This window comes from Siphateles boraxobius, unplaced genomic scaffold (assembly GCF_051911475.1).
Source record: "Siphateles boraxobius isolate OS27281-9 unplaced genomic scaffold, OSU_SipBor_1 130, whole genome shotgun sequence".
Classification (NCBI taxonomy): domain Eukaryota; kingdom Metazoa; phylum Chordata; class Actinopteri; order Cypriniformes; family Leuciscidae; genus Siphateles; species Siphateles boraxobius.
Genome location: NW_027508734.1, coordinates 44,485,065 through 44,506,676, shown reverse-complemented (window position 1 = coordinate 44,506,676; position 21,612 = coordinate 44,485,065). Strand labels below are relative to the sequence as shown.

Here is a 21,612-nt window from a genome sequence, read left to right as displayed (position 1 = left end):
TGGGTGTGCTCTTTGATACCAATCTTTCATTTGAAAGTCACGTGTCTAGTGTCTGTAAAACCGCATTTTTCCATCTTAAAAATATATCAAAATTACGTCATATGCTCTCATTGACAAATGCGGAACAACTAGTTCATGCGTTAATGACATCAAGGCTAGATTATTGTAATGCTCTACTGGGTGGTTGCCCTGCACGCTTAATAAACAAACTACAGCTAGTTCAAAATGCAGCCACTAGAGTTCTTACCAGAACCAGGAAGTACGACCATATTAGCCCGGTTCTGTCAACACTGCATTGTCTCCCTATTAAACATCGTATAAATTTTAAAATATTGCTGATTACTTACAAAGCACTAAATGGTTTAGCTCCCCAGTACTTGAGCGAGCTCTTAACGCATTATAGTCCTTCACGTCTATTGCGATCTCAAAACTCCGGCCAGTAGATAATACCTAGAATATATATAAATCGACTGCTGGCGGTAGATCCTTTTCCTATTTAGCACCAAAACTTTGGAACAATCTTCCTAACATTGTCCGGGAAGCAGACACAATCTGTCAGTTCAAAGCTAGACTAAAAACACATCTCTTTGACCTAGCATTCACATAACACTCTATAGACTTCTACAATTCAATATTAGGCTGCATAGATTAGGTCAGCCGGAACTGGGAACACTTCCCTCAAATCCTGATGTACTCGTTACATCATAAGAAGAATGGCATCTACGCTAATTTTAGTGTCTTTATTTATCCCGAAGTTTTCCCGCAGCCTGCCGGATCCAGGCCGTTTCCAGATCTGACGAAGGACTTTCGCCTGGACCCGATGACAATGCAGTGCTGAAGTGCCAACTAGCCTCTCCCTATGGAGGATCCCTATACCACTCTACAGATAAAGCGTTGTGGAATTTTTCGGTTCGCGTACCTACTCAAAGTGATAAGATAAAATACAAATTCTGCATCAAAATTTATAGACAAGTAGTTTGTTTAGGCATGCTTTGTAAGGAATTACAAACCTGCACACACATATTCAAACGCACATAACTATAGAATCAATTCTTAATGCGCATGTGAACGCCATCAGCGTCTATCACAGGTTCACGTTTAAAGTCTGTTTAGAGAGAACGGTGTCGCCTTAGCGGCCCCTAATTTAATAACCAATGATCATTTAGACGGAAGTGAATCAATCAAAACTAACTTTAGCTGGAATAAACATTTTTCAAGAGCCACTATAAAACCAAACCAATCTCTGTTACCTTAAATGATATGTTTATCTCTGTAAAGCTGCTTTGAAACAATCTACATTGTTAAAAGCGCTATATAAATGAGGATGACTTGACTTGACATTGGCATGGTTTTATTTCAGTTAGCCTAATAGCTGGTTTGATTTGCATTGAACGATGATCTTATGGAAAGTTTCCCATGCCAATGTCTAGGTATGGTGAAGGGTATGTGATGATGTGGGGATATTTTATTTCCAAAGGCCAAGGGAACTTTATCAGGATGCATATTATCCTGGATCCATGAAATAACTGGCCTTTAAAAATAAAATTCTGCCTGACTCTATGGGAATTTAACATAGGGGTGTCCTGACTTACAATATGCACCCTGTACTTTAAGGAAGAACATTTATTTATTTATGATACATTATTCATACATAAAGAAAATTGGTGTCCTTAAAGGTTGGATTTTTCCTCATATTTCTAATTAAGGCATTAAGATCAATTTCCAAAAGATAATATGGATTCATATTATGATGCCTTTATGACCGCTTTGGTTAGCAGTACTTTTAATGGAGGGACATAAAACATCTCAGGTTTCATTAAAATCATCTTAATTTGTGTTTCGAAGATTAACCAAAGAATTGAACCGACATGATGGTGAGTAAATGTTTTTTATTATTGGGCAAACTACAATTACCCCATCATTTACTCATCCTCAAGCCATCCTAGGTGTATATGACTTTCCTCTTTCAGACAACAGTTATATAAAAAAATAGAGTGAATAGAGCCTGAGTTTTTAAAGCTCCAAAAAGCGTATCCATTTATCATAAAAGTAACCCACACGGCTCCAGGGGGTTAATAAAGGCCTTCTGAAGCAAAGCGATGCATTTTTGTTAGAAAAATATCAATATTTATAACTTTATTAACTATAATCACTGGCTTCCGGTAACGGCTGTAAGAGAGTCTCGTTCCGGTGGAAGAGTGACCTCCGACCCGACGCATAACGTATTGACGAACGTGGAAACGCAAATCAAAACACCGGTCACAAATTAGAAGTCTAAAATGACAATTTTTAAAGAGAAATGTCAGAGCATATCGATATTTAAAAAAAAGAGAAGCTTGAGTTTGTTGCCTAGCCCTACCGCGAGAGGCGTCTACTCTCACCTAAGCTTAAGCAACTATTACATCCTACATCATGCGTCGGGTCAGAGGTCACTCTTCCGCAGGAACTAGACTCGCTTATGGCCGTCACCGGAAGCCAGTGATTATAGAATAAGTTATAAATATCAATATTTTCCTTTATTAACCCCCTGAAACCATATGGATTATTTTTATGATGGATGGACGTGTTTTTTTTGGCCTTCAAAAACCTTACCATTCACTCCCATTATAAAGCTTGGAAGAGCCAGGATATTTTTCAACATAACTCCCGATTTTGTTTGGGTGAAAGAAGAAAGTCATATAAAATCTAGGATGGCTTGAGGGCGAGTAAATTACGGGATAATCAAAATTTTTGGGTGAACTAACCAAGTGCAATCAGACATGGAAAAAATAACTCCATTCAGTACTTACAAACTGCATTACAGGCGGCTCTCTGCGCATATGCTTCGGATGTGTGCGCACTCAGAAAACCGTCAGTCAAACTGTGTGCAAATACTGAATTGAGTTCTCTTTCTCACCTTATTGTGCTTGAGAATTTTAAAATCAAGGCAAAGAAATTTATACCGGTTGTTAAATTCCTACTGGTTAATCGTGTCTGGGATATCCCTCACCCAAAATAGTGCAAGAAGCTTTCAGAACCTGAATTGACCATTGCTTTTTTCTTGATGATTTGCATTGGTTGGCATTATACCTTCTGTAACGAAGGTATTTAGGCAAACGCTATAGTTACTATGGGACATTTCAGTAAGGAAGACTTCCAAAATTTTGTGTTAAAGAGGAGGAATCGATCAAATTGAACAGGGACTAGCATGTTAGGACTGAAGGCTGAATAGATCTTTGAATGGACTGACCAGTGGAAGCTCCTCCCCAATTTTCTGAAGGATGTCCTTGTGAAGGGCTTTCAACTTCTCTTGACGCTTCCCCTGAGAAATTTCCAGCTACACAAAGAGAGAGAAGGAATTAAGGGACTTTATGAGGAAGATTGACCTCGACTGTTTGTACTCAAGTATGTTTTATATGGCTCTGTTACACTTTGTCCTAACAAGGTGAGGAGCAATAACAGCATCAAGCCATAATCTGAGTTTCTTCTGCAAAAGTGATGAGACATTCTGTCAAATGCTTGTCCTTCTCAAGAAAGCTGTCTAATAAACCAGTCAGGTTTACTATGCGTGGATCTACCCAGCGATGAAACAAACAGAAACATCCAATATCTTCTGATTGGCTGATTTTATTGTTTTGTGCTTTATTATGGCTGTAACACAAACCAAGCTGACGATTGGCAAATGTCGGCCATCGTTGAGTGTCTACCTAGTTTTTGCTCTCTGTTGACACTGCGATGGACTCCAGCCAGGAGACAGATCACTCTGACTGGCTGTTCAGCTTAGTGAACCAGTGCACAAGAAAGAAAATTAAAAAGACCGCTACTGTGTTTTACGGTTTATACCACAGTCGTAGCTCTTCTAGTTACCCTTTTGAATGAAGCATGCAGCAGACTACTGTCACCTGCTGGTATGGAGAGTTATTTCCAGTCATGCAGGCACAGAATGGATGTGGTAGCAGGCTGCACTGTAGTCTTTGCATTGTGTTCAAACTCAACTTTTCGGCTCAGACACAGGTGATGTGAGGTGACACCAAGGCAGCCTTTTGTTGCCACTAGTTCTTTAATGCCAGTTTGGTGTGTCTGGGCATTTATGCTCTCAGTACAGGCCCAAAAAAAAAGACAATGGAAACTTGAGTGGCACCTAATTAGGACAAGGTGTAAAGGCTTTCTTAAATATCAGTTTGTTTAAAAAGAGCCATTTACACAAAAATCCAAACAACACTACATCCAGACACTTCCAGAACTCACCTGACGGATTAAGCTGACAGAATCATTTATATGTTTTCTATTGATCTCGGTCAGCTCCCTGCTAAGTAAGAGAAAGACAGAAGGAGGTTACTTTTTTTGTCCTTTACCATGGGGTGAGTCGAGGCGCTGAGTGCAATGCTGAACCTTTCAGAAGTAAAGGGCTCAATCAACATCAGCAGCACATTCAAAAAATGCTCTCTTATATCTTTATCTTTCAATAACGGGACAGATAAATATGGTTGCTTTTAAAGACATCTCTCGGCATCTCAGAACATTTCTAAGCTAAGCTACAAATTGTCAAATTGTTTTTCAAAGAATTAAAAAAAACACATCTAAGGGATGTAAATGCATTTCATCCATATAATGAAAATCAGTACTGTCCCAACCAACAGTAGACCCCATTGACTTTATGGAGAAAACACACATAAGGGTGAGTCCATGATGACAGAATTTTCATTTTTGGTTGAGACAATGCACTTAAAGGATTAGTTCACTTCAAAATGAAAATTTCCTAATAATTTACTCACCCCAATGCCATCTAAGATATCCATTTCTTTCTTTCCTCAGTGGAAGAGAAATTAAGTTTTTTGAGTAAAACATTTCTGGATTTTTCTTAGAATAATGGACTTCAATGACAACCAGCGTTTTGAAGTCCAAATCAATGCAGTTTCAAAGGTCTTTGAAGGGCTTTAACGGAAGGACATGGATATCTTGGATGGCACTGGGGTGAGTAAATTATTAGGAAATTTTCATTTTGAGGTGAACTAATCCTTTAAAGAATGCACCAAAAATGAAAACACTGTCGTCATTTATTCACCTTCATATCGATCGAAACCTGTGTGATTTTCTTAATTCTTCAAAATGAATTCTTCAAAATTCTTCTTTTGTGTTCTGCAGAAGAAAGAAACTCATACAGGTTTTGAACAACATGAAGGTGAATAAATGATGACCGAATTTTCATTTTTGGGTAAGTTAACCATTTAACCCCAGACTGCTACAAGCACTTTCCTGAGATGAGAAAAACCCATTACTAACTTTTCCTTTTCATTTTTCTTGGCCTCAATGATGCTGTTTAGCCTCTTCCTTTCCAAAATCTTCTGTAGCTCTTTCTTCTCTCTGCAAGTAGAAATGTGACATTTCAGCATTTGCGCACACACAAATGCACCTCAAAACATAACCAAACATTTCTTACTTGTCGCACACTTCCTTGAGTTTTTTGATCTGGGCTGCTTGGCATTCTTGGGTGATTTCCCTCAGTTTCTGATTGGCCTGAGACAGAAGCACAGAGTCACAAAGAATCAGCATTTTTAGCAGTGTGTGTGCGTGTGGTGCGTCTCAGAGCTGCTGTGATAGCGATGTCTTTGCGATATTGTTATGCTTGTCATACCTCTTTGAGGTGGCATTGTTTAGCCTCTTTCTCTATCTGATGTTGTGTCTGTCTGAGCGCAAGAAGCTCTTGCAGCTGCTCCTCTCTAAACAGCTCTGTCTGTCTCTGTAGCTCCAGATCCAGCTCTTTCAATTCCCTCTGTGAGTGCTCCTCTGAACCACTGCGCACATGCAAACAGCAAAAAAACATTTATAATAAAAATAATAACAATAATAATTTATAAAGATATTATTCAAAGTGAACACTCTCAAATGTTGTTTAAACCAAGGGCCGGTTTCAAGTTCGAAATCAAACCAATTTATACCAAAGAAATGTTCTACAGTAAAGTGAAGAAATATTTCAGATTCTGCACTATTTCTAGGTCACTAATCAAATAAGCAAATATGTGACATTGAGCATGGGACAACTGCAAAAAAACTAAGACTAAGGCAGTCTGTGTTTATCTACTGGTGTTGTTTGTTTCCTGCTTTAAACATGCAAAATACCCATCAGAGGGCCTACGCCTAAGGGTGGAAGAGAGCGCTGTTCATTCTGAACCTGAATGAACAATGCTGAATAAGCGGGTCCCCAATCACTCCCCAGACGTCGCAGCAAAAATGTCTCCTGGTGTGTGTGTTCACAGTATGAGTGTGTTAAATACTCACTGCTGTGTGTGTGCACTCGGATGCGTGAAATGCAGAGCGCAAATTCCGAGTATGGGACATGGTACTTGGCAACACACGTCACTTTCACAATATGAAATATAGAGCAAACAGTTGTCACACAAGCACAATATATACCTGGCCAACATTAATTTAAGGTTAAAACGTCAATGCCCTCACTTTTTCTTCAGACTGGTGCGCACACGCTTCTCCACCTGACTTCGTTTCCTCTGGAGGTCAGAGTTCAGCTGAGTACAGCGAGTCCTTTGTTCCTTACTGAGAGCCCACATCTGAAACACACATACACAGATATACACATTGTTTTTTAGAAGTTACTCTTTGGCCTTTCGCCTTTATTCTGCCGCTGTACCGGCATTTATTAGAGCGTTCACCATTCTTATGCCACAGACAATTTGAATCAAGCTTTCAGAAGTGCTGATAGATGTTTAAAGGTTGTTCATTTTCTATAACAGAATAATTCTTGACTGCATTTCCGTTCCATATCATTCCATCAAATGATCAGAACTTCAAAAAGCCATAAAAACTACTAGAAATGACAAATTAGATTTTCTCCAAAGTGTTTTTTATCATGTGACGGTCCAGCCAGCTCATTACTTAAATAAAACATCAATAAAAGCATCTAAAAACTAAATAATGATGCTCTTGCCTGCTCTATGTTGAATACTTATCTATTCTCCGCTGCTTTTAACTGTTCTTAGGCATTTGTGGTGTTGAGTGTTTTGTTGTGCTCTTTGATGTTTGTGTAATTTTGTTGAAATTTTGAGTCTGTTGGGTCAACTTGCGTTATTTTTAAATGTGCTTTAGAAATAAATTATTGATTGATTGATTGCCTCGCTACTGAAAAATGAAGTTAACTTTGCTATCTTCTGAGAGCTGCAGCAGATTTAAGTCATGCTCTCTTCTCTATAACATTGTTACACTGTAACTGCTTAGAAACAGCCCCAGTTCTAAAGTAAGACTTTCACATTAGTAACAGAGGCTTGGGGAATTTCAAGAAACCATTTTTACAAATGAAAAATGTTTTGAGATTAAAGCGGCACTATGCAGTTTTGGAAATTTCGTCGCTGTATTCTCGCTTTTTGCTCACAGGTTTCTCTATAAAGCTCCCCTACAGCTTCGTAATAGATATTTGACAACACTGTCGTAAAAAACCCATTGGCATCTTCTCCCTCTGGCCATATGCATTTGTGTTCAAACAAGCCGGCGAACGCCGGAGCCATGTCGACTGAGGTATGTATGAGACATTGTATGTATGTTACATCGCGAGAGCTGAAATCACGCGATACTTCCTGAAGCTGAGGCCAGTGCCCCGCCGGGCCAAAGTTGCAAGGGTGTTTTTTCCGCTCACAAGCACCAGGGGGGAGCAAGACGTCCACCATTCAACCCGAAAAAAGTAATATAACCATTCCATAGAGTCCAAAGCTGCTGAGTTAAGCTAAAAAAACTGCATAGTATTATACCGCTTTAACAAGTGTAGGCCTACATGTAAGGCCAACATACTAACATGTTTTAGCACATTGCTGAAACATGCTGGCAACTTACTAAACACCAGGATTTCTCAACCCAACATCAAAATTGATCTTGAATATCTTTTATCAAGTTAAAAATGATTACACACCATGGTTGAACGTGACCATGATGGTCCATTCCTTACATAAAACATAATTTAAGTGTTTTTTACCTTTTTCACATGTTTCTTGCTCAACTCCTTGAATTCCTTGTACTGCTTCCTCATCAGCTTCAGGTAGGAGTTGTGCTGTTTGAGCTCATCAATAGACTGAGGTTCGATAACTGCGAAACACAAACACACAGCTTGACCATGATATTTCAAAACCTCTCTCAGTGCTCTGCAGGAGGCACGTGACTGATGAACAAGAGCGAATGATGGTGAATATGATCTTACCTTTAAGAATATTGTTGACTAGATCTTCTTTTGGGTCTATAACATATTATACATGAACATACAGGTCACTTAATGGACAGTCCATGCATATTCATGAGTAGACATCAATACAAAACTGACATGACAAACATTATGGCCAAAATGCAGACGGGTAGAGAGAGACAGAGAATGAGCGAGAGGGTGACGGCAGGAAAAATAGAGATTGTTTCAGAAGCTAGACCGAACCTGATGGAGGAGGGTTCATGACCTCACTGACTACAGGAGGAAGTGTTGGAGATGGCAGAGGGCAGAAAGGGTCAGCAGAGGGTACGCAGGGAGGGTCTCCTTCTTCTGGTTTCGCAGGTCTACCCTGCACACACACAGGTTGGATTTTCATTTTTAATGAGGACTTTCCAGAGTAATAATGATTATAATACTGTACAAACTGTATATTCTAACCCCTAACTGTGAACCTACCAATCACAGAAAACTTTCTGCCTTTTTACATTTTCAAAAAACAGAATTTAGTGCAATTTATAAGCGATTGTCCACATTGTGACCAAAAAATGTCCCCACAAGGTAAAAAATAACTGATTAATATTATTTTGTGGAGATTTGGTCCCCATAATGTAGGGAATACCAGAATCACACACACACACACAATATGCATTCACATAATTGATTAAATATCTGCAAGATATTAGTTCCTGGTAATAGTTCAACCAAAAATTTAAATCCATCATTTATCCTCACCTTTTGTTCCAAACCCATTTGATTACATTTTTTACCACGAAAAAAAAAAAAAAAAGGAGAAAGTCTGATTATATCACTATTTTTCATGTACAGTAATTAAATGAACTGGGGCTTTCAAGCTTTAAAAAGATGAAAACGCACCATAAAATTATCAGATCATAAAAGCAACTTTATCAACTGATTAATTGAAAATATGTGTCGAAAGAATGATTTGCTCATGAATAAGACATTGCCACTTTTCTCAAGAAGGAGAACTTAGATTTCAGGTTTTCATTGAACAATGACTTAAATTTCTGTCTGTTCTTCACACAACTTGTAGGTCATTTTTTTGGTGGTCGTTTTGGAGTTTGACAGCCTCTGTCCTCGCCTCACTCACTTTCATTATCGTAAAAAGAGTGGCCAGGATATTAAAAAAAGTATGTTCTATAGCAGGGGTTGGCAACCTTATGGTACGCGGGAGGACGGTTTGTCGGATCTGTGTGCTAGCGAAGGTTAAAATTGTATTTATAGAACCTAACTTAATAAAACAGGCTGAGTGCCTATGAGGAATGATTACCTCAAAATGTACGTCCGTATGCAAGTTCAAGGGACTTTATTTAAATAAAATAAAAGCACCTCTTTAGCTATTATCAGGTTCCAATGATTATCCTTCCACGTGCCAATGTTGGCAAGCGTGCCATAGTTTGCAGAACACTGTTTTACTATAGAATAAAGAAAATCATAAAAGTTTGGAACGACACAAAGGTGAGCACTTTTTTTCTATTTCTGGCTGGGCTGCAAGTCCAGAAGAGAGATCAGAAGAAAGAACTGGTTGGTTACAGAGATTCAAATTTGACTGCAGGAACTACTAGTACTTCTACTTGTAATTTATATAGCGCCAGTCACATGATATTTGCTAAATGGCACCTAACTAAAAGGTTGATGCTGCCTTAAACCCAAAAACAAGTTTGACTAACCTCAGTGGGATCCTCCATAAGTGCTAATAGCTGCCTTTCTCTCTGGGCCAGCAGAGAGAGATGTTTGATGGGGTTTGTCAGAGCTTCTGCGTATTCTTCACACACAAAAAATAAGGAAGACAGAGAAAAAACATCAGAGTAAGTCTCGGTTACAAAGGTAGATGCATATCCGAGCTTGTAACCAAAAGACTGTTGGTGTAAATCCCAGTCTTAAAATTAGCATTGTGAAAGACACATAACTACAATAGTTTCTGCTACGGTAAATACTGTAACTACTTGAAGCTTGACACACTGCAGCTAAATACACTAGACACTTTTATGCAGAGAATTGAATAAACAACTAGCTTTGCACCACTTAATGCAGTGATGTCACTCTTTTTTAATCACTGGAACTGTTTAATGTCGTTTTGAAGCTGTTTAACAAGAATAAATGAATCACTGCACCTCTGTCATATAACGAACCTCTGCCCGCCAAAATTTTTCAATGCAGGAAAAACCCTGTTATTGCAAACGGCATAAATTGTCTCGTTTAGTAAAATCTCTTCATCTCCATGGTTCCCTCCTTTGCTCAAATCGCTTTGACGTCATGACGCACAGATGCGTATGTCCCCGATAAAGGACAAAAGGGACAGTTGTGCGTTCACGGTCTGTATATACTATGGCTGGGACTTGGAGCAGGAGCATCGATAGAGGACTCGTTAACGTCGAGGGCATACAATATCGATGGTTCATAAAACTTAGAACCGGTTCACTATTCCCATCTCTACACATCACCAGTTGCAAATATTAATTCTGTGTAGCAACATGTGTCTTTCTGACAACCATGGCATTCGTAGTCCCATAGATCTCTCTCCTACCTTGGTGCTCGTTGGGGATGTAGTCCATAACTTCAGTGTACACTAATAGGGATGCCAGCATGAGTGGTTGGTTCAGTTCATTCTTCAGACTGATGTAGTGATATCCTAAAGACACACACACACAAACACATATAACATATACGAACCAGCAGATTTTTAGTGCAGTATCAGAACAGCAAGTCTGTTAAACCACTGCCATGTATTTTGCACAAACCTGGACGCAAAGCTGATACTGGCAAGATACGATGACCAAAAATCTTCCCATTTTCCTCATACACTGCTAGTCGAAGAGACGCCAGGGTGGGTAATACCACCTAGAGATAGATTAAAAGCATACTTCATTTCATTTGATAAAAATGTGTAGATTATCACAGTACAAGTACAGCATTAGTCAGCTTCACAGTTTTGTGCATGACATAATTGACATGATTGGATGAACTACAGTATTCCTTTCATTTGTTACCTTGGTGAACACAAAGGTTTCATCTTCCCAGATTGGGTCCAGAGAGTTGTTGTTAGAAGTTTTCGTTCGATATTTTCTTTTAGTGTCTGCAGGAAGTCCAAACATGTCTATCTCCACGTAAACACTGGCCTTCTTATCACTCAGAAACTGGCCTGAGATGATCTGTGTGTGTGAGTGAAAGATGAGATATGATCTGATTGTACATGCTACATAAAACTATTACTATACTATGATGATGACTTCAAACAAAATGATACATGTGAACACAATACCTTGACTCTAACTGTGTTGGCTACAATGCCATCCACAATGTCCACAGTAAAGGGGTCAAAGTGTTTGTCTGTGCGTCTCATGAACTCCGGCTTCAGTAGATACCCACAGTGGCCGTTATATTCAAACACCCCCATGTTCAACTGCATCGGCAAGTCTGAGAAACAGAGATATAAGCTTATTTTAATATACAAAGGCATTAAAAATATACGTAAATGTAGAACAACCGATAAAAAAATAAGGAAGAAGGCAATAACAGAGTGCTATCTGCATGTCTGACCGAGAGTTTGGAAATTTAGCGCCACCATCTGGCAGCCCACGTTCCAGAAGAGCTGTGGCATATAGTTACTGGAATCCACACGTGTCCCTTTGGGGTAGATGCGACTTAGCTGCTTTTTATTGTATCTGAATAAAAACATTTTTGCTCAGGAAGAACAACATTACTTGAATATGACACAAACATGCCACATCAAACATATGTAACTGAAACCACTACCCACTAGTCTTGATTTGCATTCAAATTAACATTAGAATTAGTGTGTCCTAAACCACAGTATGTTGATATGATTATGCCAATGGTATTTGGATGGTCTGCTATTTCTGGTGGAAAAGTGTAAAACACTATATAATGGCTTATATTCATACTTTGCAGTCACGTGACTGCCATGGATACCCGGTGGGCAACAAACGCTCACAAAATGGCCAATACTACAATCAATTATATAGTGAGGCTATTTTGTTTCCATAGCACATTAACACAACGTTTAATGACACTAATAACACTAAAAACAATACAATTACTAAATATGAATAATATCACTAAAATGATATAGGTCTAAAAACAGTCTTTAGTTCACGAACAGCACAACTCTGCCATCTGTGAAAATCAAAAGCAGCTTCAAAAACTTAATATAGGTCCACAAGAGGAATATTAAGCCAGTAAGTTAAGATAGTCGTCGCTATACCGTTATATCCATCGTCGTCTCTGAGAGAACGCGGCGTTAATGCAGCGACAGATGCTGAAAGCTCAGTCCGTTTCTACTTTCACTTTCGGGGAATGAGCGCGTTTACATGCACGTTCTTAACCCGATTATGCTGAATAATAGTGCATCCAATCACCAACTATCTGGCATGTCGTTACACCTCAAAACACCAACTTTTGTATATTAAAACTGGCGACGTCCTGGCCAGATCCTTGATTAGTTTAATGGGCTTTGTTGCTAGAGAAGGACGTTCTTGCCCGCCAGCCAGTACTTGTGACGTCACGTGCAAAGTATGAATTTCCCACAACACATCACGCTTTGAAGGAGAATTCGGATCAGGACTACAAATACAAATAAAAGGAGTAATGCAGGCAAGTTTAGAAAAGGCGATTGAGTAATTAACAATCAATATCTAATCAATATCTTAGGCTGGTGAAGGATACTCAACAAACTCGCCAGGAGAATTCTTCATTGTGTCCATGCCTTTGGTCTCCACAAAAGATGACATCTCAAAAAACTTATTCCTCTCTAAAAACGGAGAGAGAGGGATCGTTCAAAAATGGATGATTCTGTCCTTGCTTCTGATTGGTCAAAACAGTTTTGCTGTTCCAGCCATGCTAGAATACACAGTATAGTAACAACCGTAATGTGAAAAGTATCAGTACTCACTGGCTGCCGCCTCAAAGGATTTGAATTTGACTGGTTCTATGTAGTTGACCAATGTGGACATCTCCTCTGTAGCGTTCACCTCACTGTACGCAGTACCCTGAAACAGAGAGACATGTCAAATATGTGCATAGAAAGAGAGAGGGACCAGAAACGTGAACAGGACAGTAAACAAGTTACCTCATCAGTGTTGTTATGTTTCTTTGGATCTGGAATGGGTTCCTCTTCCTCCTCTTCATCACTGTCTCCTTCTCCCCGGTCTATAGGGTAATATTTTAAAAAAATAATACACACACAAAAACACAGAAAATTTAGTATACATCATAAATGCATTGACCATGAACTTCCATACTGCTGCCTGAGTGACTTCAGTCTTCATCCTGATTGGTTGAAACCTCATGTCAACTAGGCACAAACCCACCAATACACTTGCGGATTTCAAGGTCTTTGGCCATCTTCTCTGCAAGCTTCTCGCCCCCATTGGACATGTTCTGGCCCACCTCCCCATCAGACAACGGACAATCTAAACACAAATCTCATGATGAATGGGTTTGAAAGTGAAATGAAATCGGTAAATGAAAAATGGATGTGTATATTTAATTGTTTATGAATGAGCCAGAATGGTTTTGGAACCACAAGAAGAGTTCAAATTTAAAACAGCCCCTAATATATTTGCACTGCAGTTGAGTTGCAAAATGTAGATACCGGAAATGAAAGTGTCTAAATGTTTGCAAAGTTGTAAATGTCATCATTTAGAGCTAAGAAAGAAAGCCATACAAGTTTGGAATGACAAGAGGGTGAGTAAATGATGACAGATAGTTCATGAGCTAACTCTCTAATCAAGCAGATATGACGGAGATGTGCAATAAAATGTCCCATGAGAATAAGTGATGAATTTAAAAATGATCTCACACTGAAATAAATGTTATAATTTGTCATAGAAGATCAGATGAGAAATGTTTGTTGAAGATTGTGTAATTCTAGTGTAAAAATACACTCAAAGGAGTTCACAGTAAAGGTTCTTATTGTTTATTTTGTTTGCTGTCAAGTAAGTGAGCTTGTTGTCAGGCTGACTCCTATTAATAAGTCAGGGGTTTGAAACTGATTTAATAAAATAGTTGGCTCCTAAGCATAATTTATTCACAAATTGGACATCACAGGTTGCACTGTGCTTGCAGGAACAACAAGCTGGACAACACAATGATGCTGATGCAGGAAACACTGACATGCACTGTAACGGGGTAGCTCAAACAGAACATGTTTTTCTGTTTCACTATGCTGCTTTTTCATTGTTTTTTCCTATGTACAAATATGCACTGGACCAGTGGCGTAGCAAGTCAGTCCCGAGGCCCATTTGCAAAAAAAAAATCTTAACGGCGACTGGAATGGGAAAAGTGACGGTTATTTTGTCAACGGGTCGTTTGATCTAGCATTCTGCCCGCTTTAAATCAGACGCAGCGATAAAGTTTAGTTTAGTAGGACTACATTTATTTGAATGAATTAGAGAGACAAATTACCTTATGAATTACCTTTGTCTAAGCAGCGTATCTCTATTAATAGTGAGGCTGCGTTTTGAATTATTTAAAAAAAACAGCAAAGTTGCCACATTGCTGAGAAACATAATGTAGCATTTCAGTAGTGAAGCCATTTTAGCAATAAAAGAGGTGGGCAGCGTTGCTATTAAGCCGTACAGTAATGAAACGAATGACGTCATAGCTTTATGGATGCAGGCCCATATGCACATGCATACCCTGCATACCCAGACGCCACTGCACTGGGCAGATGCGTTTGACCACTGTGCTTCTGTCTCCTGTCTTTAGCTGCATCTCATGCACTTTTAAAACGCAACACGTTAAAAGTTCATCTCTAGCTTTTTCTCAAATGCAAAAACAAGTTCTGTGTGAATGGTCCCAGTGTCTGGAAAACCACATCTTGACGCAAGTTGCTATATATATTTAAAATTTTTTTAGCAATTGTTTTGATACATTTGCAACCATTTTAATCACAATCACTTTTGTGCTAGAGCAGATATGGCTATGTTTTGGTGTGTGTGTGTGTGTATATATATGTGTGAGTGCATGTGCATTTACACACCATTCAAAGGCGAGGACTGTTCGTCTGTGCCATCCTTGCGTCTGATGCTCCCACCGTTAGATGCCCTGTGGTGGTGTTTCTTCTTGTTCTTGATCAAGATCTTCCCCATCAGCTCCTGGGGGCTTGGCAGTTGTTGACCAGGTTCGAGCTGTAAAAAAAAAAAAAAACATGACGAAAATCTACACATCTAGACTCAAACTAATAATATTATTGTTTACTATTCTTAGTTATTACATAGCCAATCACTGCATTCTGTGGTCAAATATTTTTGTAATGACCGAAATTGTATAATGAACAACTGCACAGCCATCATATTTCCTATACAGCTGTCCATGCAGGACAGGTTCTTCTAACAATAATACAATGGTTTACGGTCAAATCAACATTTAACATTCACTTATTCTTTTATCCGTTAAGTACCTGTGTAATCAGTGGGAAACAAATACTTTCAGGATGATACAATACCCTTTCTCTTTGTACTGGGGTCCTGATCACCCTGTTAAGGTTTAGTCATATTTTTATTTATATAGCTTTTTACAATACAGATTGTTTTGTCAGCTTTAGAGATAATAGGAAAATAATGTTGTAATAATATTGTTAAATATAAAATTAAATGTCCCCATAATCTGCGATTATGAACAAATGACTGCACATCATCCTTAACCAGATAAGTAAACTTTAGCATAGCAATGTTGGATTTAAAAGGCCTGGCCTGAAATTTCGAAAGGATTTAAAAATATTGAAGGTTAAAAGTTTAAATGGAGGATGGACAGATGAAATGTGTCTGCGCTATCTTTTTAGATTTTTTTTTTTGTTTATTAAGAAAATAGACAAACTAATTTTTAATATTTGATAGTTGGCATTTGAAAATTGCTCTTTTTATGTTAAAGAACTCACCGGATATTTGTCTAGTGGATCAATGAGTAGCGCGTCCCCAAACATAGATCGACAGTATTCTGCCATTTTAGCCTGCTGCTTTGCTCTAAAAAAACAGATAATAATCAAGATAAAACGTAAATAGGAAAATAGACAAGCAATATCCATTATCCACACACTCATGCCTTATACTTACGAGTCCACATGATTCTCAAAGGACAGGATGAGAGGATATGGAGACGTCTTGAAAGCGCTTTCAGCGATAGCTTCAATCACCTCCTTCAAACACAAAGATTGAAACATTACACACACGGTCTCTCATTGCAGTTCAGTGTGTGTGTGCAGCATATATGGGCAGCTTGCCTTTCCAATTAGCCATTGCACATTAGCTAAATGTTGCAGGTAAAAAGGTCAACAGTGTGCCAATGTATGTCCATTCCATAGGTGTAATTTGCGGGTGGGACACGTCCCCACTACTTTTTGCCAAAGTTGAATTTGTCCCCACCACTTTTTTGAAAGCCACTGATAAATAGTGTGCGCTAGGTTTGTAATGCAAAGAAGCATCTTCAATCCATTGTTCTTCATAATTAAATTTATACAAGTAACACATAATACATTTGCGCTGATAAGACAGACCCAGACAGATATATAAACCTTGTCACACACATTACGATTTATAAACAATAAACAGTTTAAATATGTGCAATACACACTCTGGACCAAATGCACTGTGATCAAAGGGATGAAGAGAATGCTTTCCATTCCAATATTTTGATCAAATGTGGCACTCTAATGAATGTTCGAGTTAGGTTACATAATAGTTGCATTAAACTATTATCCAGAAGTTAGAAACTTATGGCGATGTGTTGTGTTGTGCAGCTACACTGCGCATCCGTCCAGTTAAAGCACAAAAAACACAAATGGTTGTAAACTGATGCTGCAGTCTGATGATGCACTAATATTAGTATAAATTAAGCTTACATCTTTCTAGATTCACAGCCCTTAGGAAAGACGGATGCAATGTATCTGGCTGCCATGTAAACTCCCAATCCCAAAGGGTTTCTACCGAAATGACTGGATTCCTGCCATGAAAATTCGCCAAAAACAGCTAAATGTGACTGCATCATGAGAGTGATGGACACTGAGATGGTAAAGTGGAAGATGGGGCCACAAACACACCTTGAATGGAATCTCAGTTGTCATTGTGAAACCGTGCGTGATGATTGGCTCTTCTTCAGGTGGGCGGCCCTTCCAGCAGTCCAGCTCTATACAGCGGCACCCTGTCAGCAACACCTGCCGGTACATCTCTACTGACGACAGGCCCGTCAACTGCCCCACTAAAGCGAGAAAGCACAGATGGGTGTTAGTGTGCGTTTATGACCATATTTGGGTCTTTTAGAGTGTGTGTGTGTGTGTGTATATACCTGTGAGGTATGTGTTGTGTGAAGAGTTGATGAAATAGTGGGACAGGGGTTGGTTCATATCATCGATGATGTCCAACCTCTCAGGAGGAACCACAGAGTTCTCGTCCCCACCAAGATAATTTGCGAAGGCCATTAGGGAGATCTGGTCTGCTCACACAAGGACACGTAAAACAAACCATCATCAGTTTCATCGTCACTATGTCTAAATGTGTGTGTGGGTGTGTGATTTGTACCTCTTTCCAGCTGGCTGGCGTTGGTTTCATATTTCTCCATGATTTGGCGGACCTGATCTCGCTTGAGCGGTGGGTAAAGAACCTCGTTTAGTCGAGAATCTCTCTGCTTCCGATTTATATAGTCCATCAACTGATCCAGAGACAAGAAGGGCTTCCCTTTAGAGCCACTACACACACACACAGTACAGAATTACACATTGTTCAAAGGATCTATCCATAGTTAAGACATAAAATGCCACTAAAAAGTATTTGGACAGACTTAATAATGAATAAATATCATTGTTTTAGAAACAAACTTTGACTTCTTACATCTCTGGGTCATTTTTACATGGACATGTTCTAATTTAGTTATTTTTTGATAAAAAATATTGAGAATAGCATTTCTATATTTTATGATGTAAAAACCTAACTTTTTTCTTGAAATGTTTTTACTTATGCCATCTTTCTTTGATATAAATTGGTTGATATATTATGTAATGGAATGCCATTCATTCATTTTTAAATGTGTCCAGGTGTCCAAATACTTTTTTTGGGGGCCACTGAATCTGTGTCATTGCTGTTGGACTCTGCTCACTCACAGCTCCACAAAGATACGCTCCAGCTCTGGTCTGGGACATAGTTTGCTGAGAAAGTTCTGGAACATTTCCCAGGTTAAGTCTTCTAGCTTTATACCATGATCCCCCTGAGAGAAAATAAATAAATAAATGCACACATGCATAAATGCACAAACAAATAAATAACATGAATAACAGGGTGTATCTTGAAAGATTTGTATGTAGTACTTAGGCATAAAATGTTCACAATGCAATACAAACTGAAATGCAAAATGGATTCAACAGCACTGACCCATATCCACATTAACCAGCAGACAGAGCAGCGCAGATCAATATGGCTAGAGCTGTAATCTGATCCATTTCAATCGTTCTGTCTTGCAAGCAAACATTTGTTCTGCACTATGCAGGGAGTTGTGCTACGTTTTTGGGCTTGTTCACTAGAACAAATGACTAGAAAAAATAAATTAAGGCCCCCTGGTGTAGAATAAGGCACCTTTAAAGGGTTCGTTCACCCAAAAATGAAAATTGTGTCATCATTTACTCACCCTCATGTCATTACAAACCTGTAAGACTTTTGTTTATCTTCAGAACACAAATGAAGGTGTTTTTGATGAAATCCGAGAGCTTTCTGTCCCTCCATTGGCAGCTACGGAATGACCACTTTGACGCTTCAAAAAGTTCATAAAAAGATTGTAAAACTAATCCATATGATTAGAGCGGTTTAGTCCAAATTTTCTGAAGAGACACGATCGATTTATATGATGAACTGATTGAATTTAGGCTAAAATGAATAAATTGAATAAGCCTAAATTCAAACTGTCCATCATATCAAGTGATCGTGTCTCGTGATCGTGTCTCGTGATCGTGTCAGATTTCATTCAAATATCTTCATTTTTTCTTCCGAAGATGAAACGAAAGTCTTACAGGTTTGGAACAACATGCAGGTGAGTAATGGATTGACAACATTTAATTTTTTGGGTGAACTATCCCTTTAAGTCTCAATTTATTCTGAAATGTAACCAGCAGAGTGCAGTGTAAGACAGTGAACAGACTGAAATGTGGACATGTGCTGATCTAAGACCAGCTCCTCTGTGTCCAAACTGAACCATAAAAGGATTGATCACAGATCACCACGAAGAAGAAAAACAAATGAACATGTGACAACAGAGGGAGACGCTACAAGAGATTAGACTAAAGGGATCTTCTGAATCTAAACGAATGTGGGTTAGTTAAAAACAGTGCATTTATATAGAAACAACAAAAGAGAATGAGAGAGAGAAATGGACACAAACACTTTTTTATTAAAGCTTAGCAGACAAAGTTGTAAGGTTCGATGTGTAACAACCTGTGCACGACTGATTACTCTGCTATTGATCAGACCGCAGTGCTCCAGCGCATTCTCCACACGTTTCTTATCCAAGAACATTTTCATGATGCTGAGAGAAGTGAAAGAGAAAGAAAAAGAGAAGAAGTGAAAGGAATGATGAAAAGAGAAGTGGCACATTAGCAACAAAAGCCCTGAAGAACTGGAAACATAACTGTGTTTGAGTAAGACAGCTTGTGTTTACTCACTTCTTCACAGGGATTTTCCCATCCTGATTTACCTGCAGCTTCAGCTTTGTGTAACTATGAAAAATGACACAAAAAAAGGCAGACCGTGAGAAACAGATGATTGCATCAAACTGGTTTTGTAATCTCTACGCTGATTATTTCCACTTAATGTACTGTACTTTGTCAATAAACCTATCAGCAATAGATTGAAAAAACAAAAACAAACAAACAAACAAAAACACACACACACACCTGACACCAGCATCGCCTCCGACTGAGGCAAAGACTATGACAATAAGGGCTGTGGTATTTTATTTTGGAGGGTACGAAGCTGAACCCAAGTCCTGCTGAATGGATTTGGGACTGTCAAATTTTATAGAGATAGTTCACCCAAAATGTTACAATTTGTCATTTACATACCCTTTCCAAACCTGTATGTAGGGATGGCTCGATACCACAATTTTGGCTCAGGTACGATACCAGAACCTAATACCTCGGTATCGATACTAAATCGATACCACAGATAAAAAATTAAAAAAACAGTCTCAATTTAACTGACACTTAAAAAACACTGCTTGAAACTCTCCACTACCAAATGTGCTAAGAAAAGGTATCAAAATGTAAAATAAAATAATAATAATTCAGTCAGGGAACATACAGTAGGTTAAATTTTGATTTTGAAAAAAAAAAAAAACCCTGAAATTATACAATTAAAACAGGTTAATATCTATAATAATAGATTAACATATAATAATAATAGAATAATGAAATGACATGTAAACCATTAGCTGTCATGCATCAACAGAGAATTATCTACATTTATTGCATTTATTCATCTTGGTTTGGTTACTGTTTGGGTTCATATTAGTTTAATGCATTGCTAAACATGTATTAGTATATTTAATTTTCTAGGTCATTTAATTACTGATTGATATAGATTAATAAATGCTATAATACTGTTAGGTCTGTTTACCTAATGAATGTTGACAAATGTAGCTTGATTGTAATATTAGCAATATTCATATTACTACTATCACTCTCTCTCTCTCTCGTCTTATTCCTCTAGGGGTCGCCACAGATGCACTAATATGCCATTCATTTTACTATCACTAATACTAAAATTAATATTATTCAAATTTTTATTCTTTATTCATTCAAATTCAATTAATATATGTTTGTTTGAAAATGCAAAAATGATGAGACCTAAACTTAATTGGTTCTATCCTGCCATGCAAGCAGATTTGAGCTTTCGTGTTTAACGTTACCGTATCATATATAATTGATAAGCTCTTACGTATGTGCGCTGTTCCGTGTTCAATAAAAGTCTAAATTAAATCAGTTGAATGATGGACTAACCTGTCGATCTCTGAACTCTTTGAACAAGTCAGGATGAGCACCTGACAAGTCAAGTGCTTAACTTAGGCAGATTTGATGTGTTGCCTCCCAGTTTTTAGAGTGGTGCATTGAGATCTGTTTCTTTACTTGTCTCATTACTTTTGTAGGCAAAGTAATGCCTTATTTCACTCATACTGCTCTCTCTATTTATTAGTTTCGGGCGTATAGAAGTTCGAATGAACTTCGTTTGATCCATCGTGTTCCTCTGTTGTCGCCGTTTGCCGGTTTCGCATGACCCGCGTCAGTTTAGGTAGCGCACTGCCGCCTAGCGGTGAACTTCGAAACAGCAGCGCATCAAATACCGAATTGAACAAAATTAGGATATTGTACCGTTTGAAATATAATATATACCGGTATTTTTGCAGTACCGGTATACCGC

At 38.4% G+C, this 21,612-nt stretch overlaps 1 protein-coding gene across 2 annotated transcripts in view; it reads right to left on the bottom strand.

The window, feature by feature from the left end:
- Positions 1-21,612, bottom strand: part of plcb3 (phospholipase C, beta 3 (phosphatidylinositol-specific)) — a 74,434-nt gene that overhangs the window by 6,073 nt on the left and 46,749 nt on the right. The window contains exons 6-33 of one of the 2 annotated variants that reach the window (XM_077229576.1): positions 19,860-19,913; positions 19,633-19,723; positions 18,312-18,415; positions 17,734-17,900; positions 17,501-17,647; positions 17,256-17,413; positions 16,273-16,355; positions 16,098-16,182; positions 15,201-15,348; positions 13,528-13,629; positions 13,287-13,366; positions 13,110-13,206; positions 12,884-12,968; positions 11,738-11,862; positions 11,460-11,614; positions 11,188-11,349; positions 10,939-11,038; positions 10,725-10,829; positions 9,868-9,962; positions 8,405-8,528; positions 8,180-8,215; positions 7,958-8,067; positions 6,436-6,545; positions 5,615-5,774; positions 5,420-5,496; positions 5,263-5,343; positions 4,228-4,288; positions 3,230-3,316 (exon numbers count right to left, since the gene is read on the bottom strand). In XM_077229576.1, coding sequence (XP_077085691.1) covers positions 3,230-3,316; positions 4,228-4,288; positions 5,263-5,343; positions 5,420-5,496; positions 5,615-5,774; positions 6,436-6,545; positions 7,958-8,067; positions 8,180-8,215; positions 8,405-8,528; positions 9,868-9,962; positions 10,725-10,829; positions 10,939-11,038; positions 11,188-11,349; positions 11,460-11,614; positions 11,738-11,862; positions 12,884-12,968; positions 13,110-13,206; positions 13,287-13,366; positions 13,528-13,629; positions 15,201-15,348; positions 16,098-16,182; positions 16,273-16,355; positions 17,256-17,413; positions 17,501-17,647; positions 17,734-17,900; positions 18,312-18,415; positions 19,633-19,723; positions 19,860-19,913 — 2,989 coding nt within the window. The remainder of the gene's footprint in view (positions 1-3,229; positions 3,317-4,227; positions 4,289-5,262; positions 5,344-5,419; positions 5,497-5,614; positions 5,775-6,435; positions 6,546-7,957; positions 8,068-8,179; positions 8,216-8,404; positions 8,529-9,867; positions 9,963-10,724; positions 10,830-10,938; positions 11,039-11,187; positions 11,350-11,459; positions 11,615-11,737; positions 11,863-12,883; positions 12,969-13,109; positions 13,207-13,286; positions 13,367-13,527; positions 13,630-15,200; positions 15,349-16,097; positions 16,183-16,272; positions 16,356-17,255; positions 17,414-17,500; positions 17,648-17,733; positions 17,901-18,311; positions 18,416-19,632; positions 19,724-19,859; positions 19,914-21,612) is intronic. The other variant, XM_077229577.1, reaches the window with a different exon arrangement.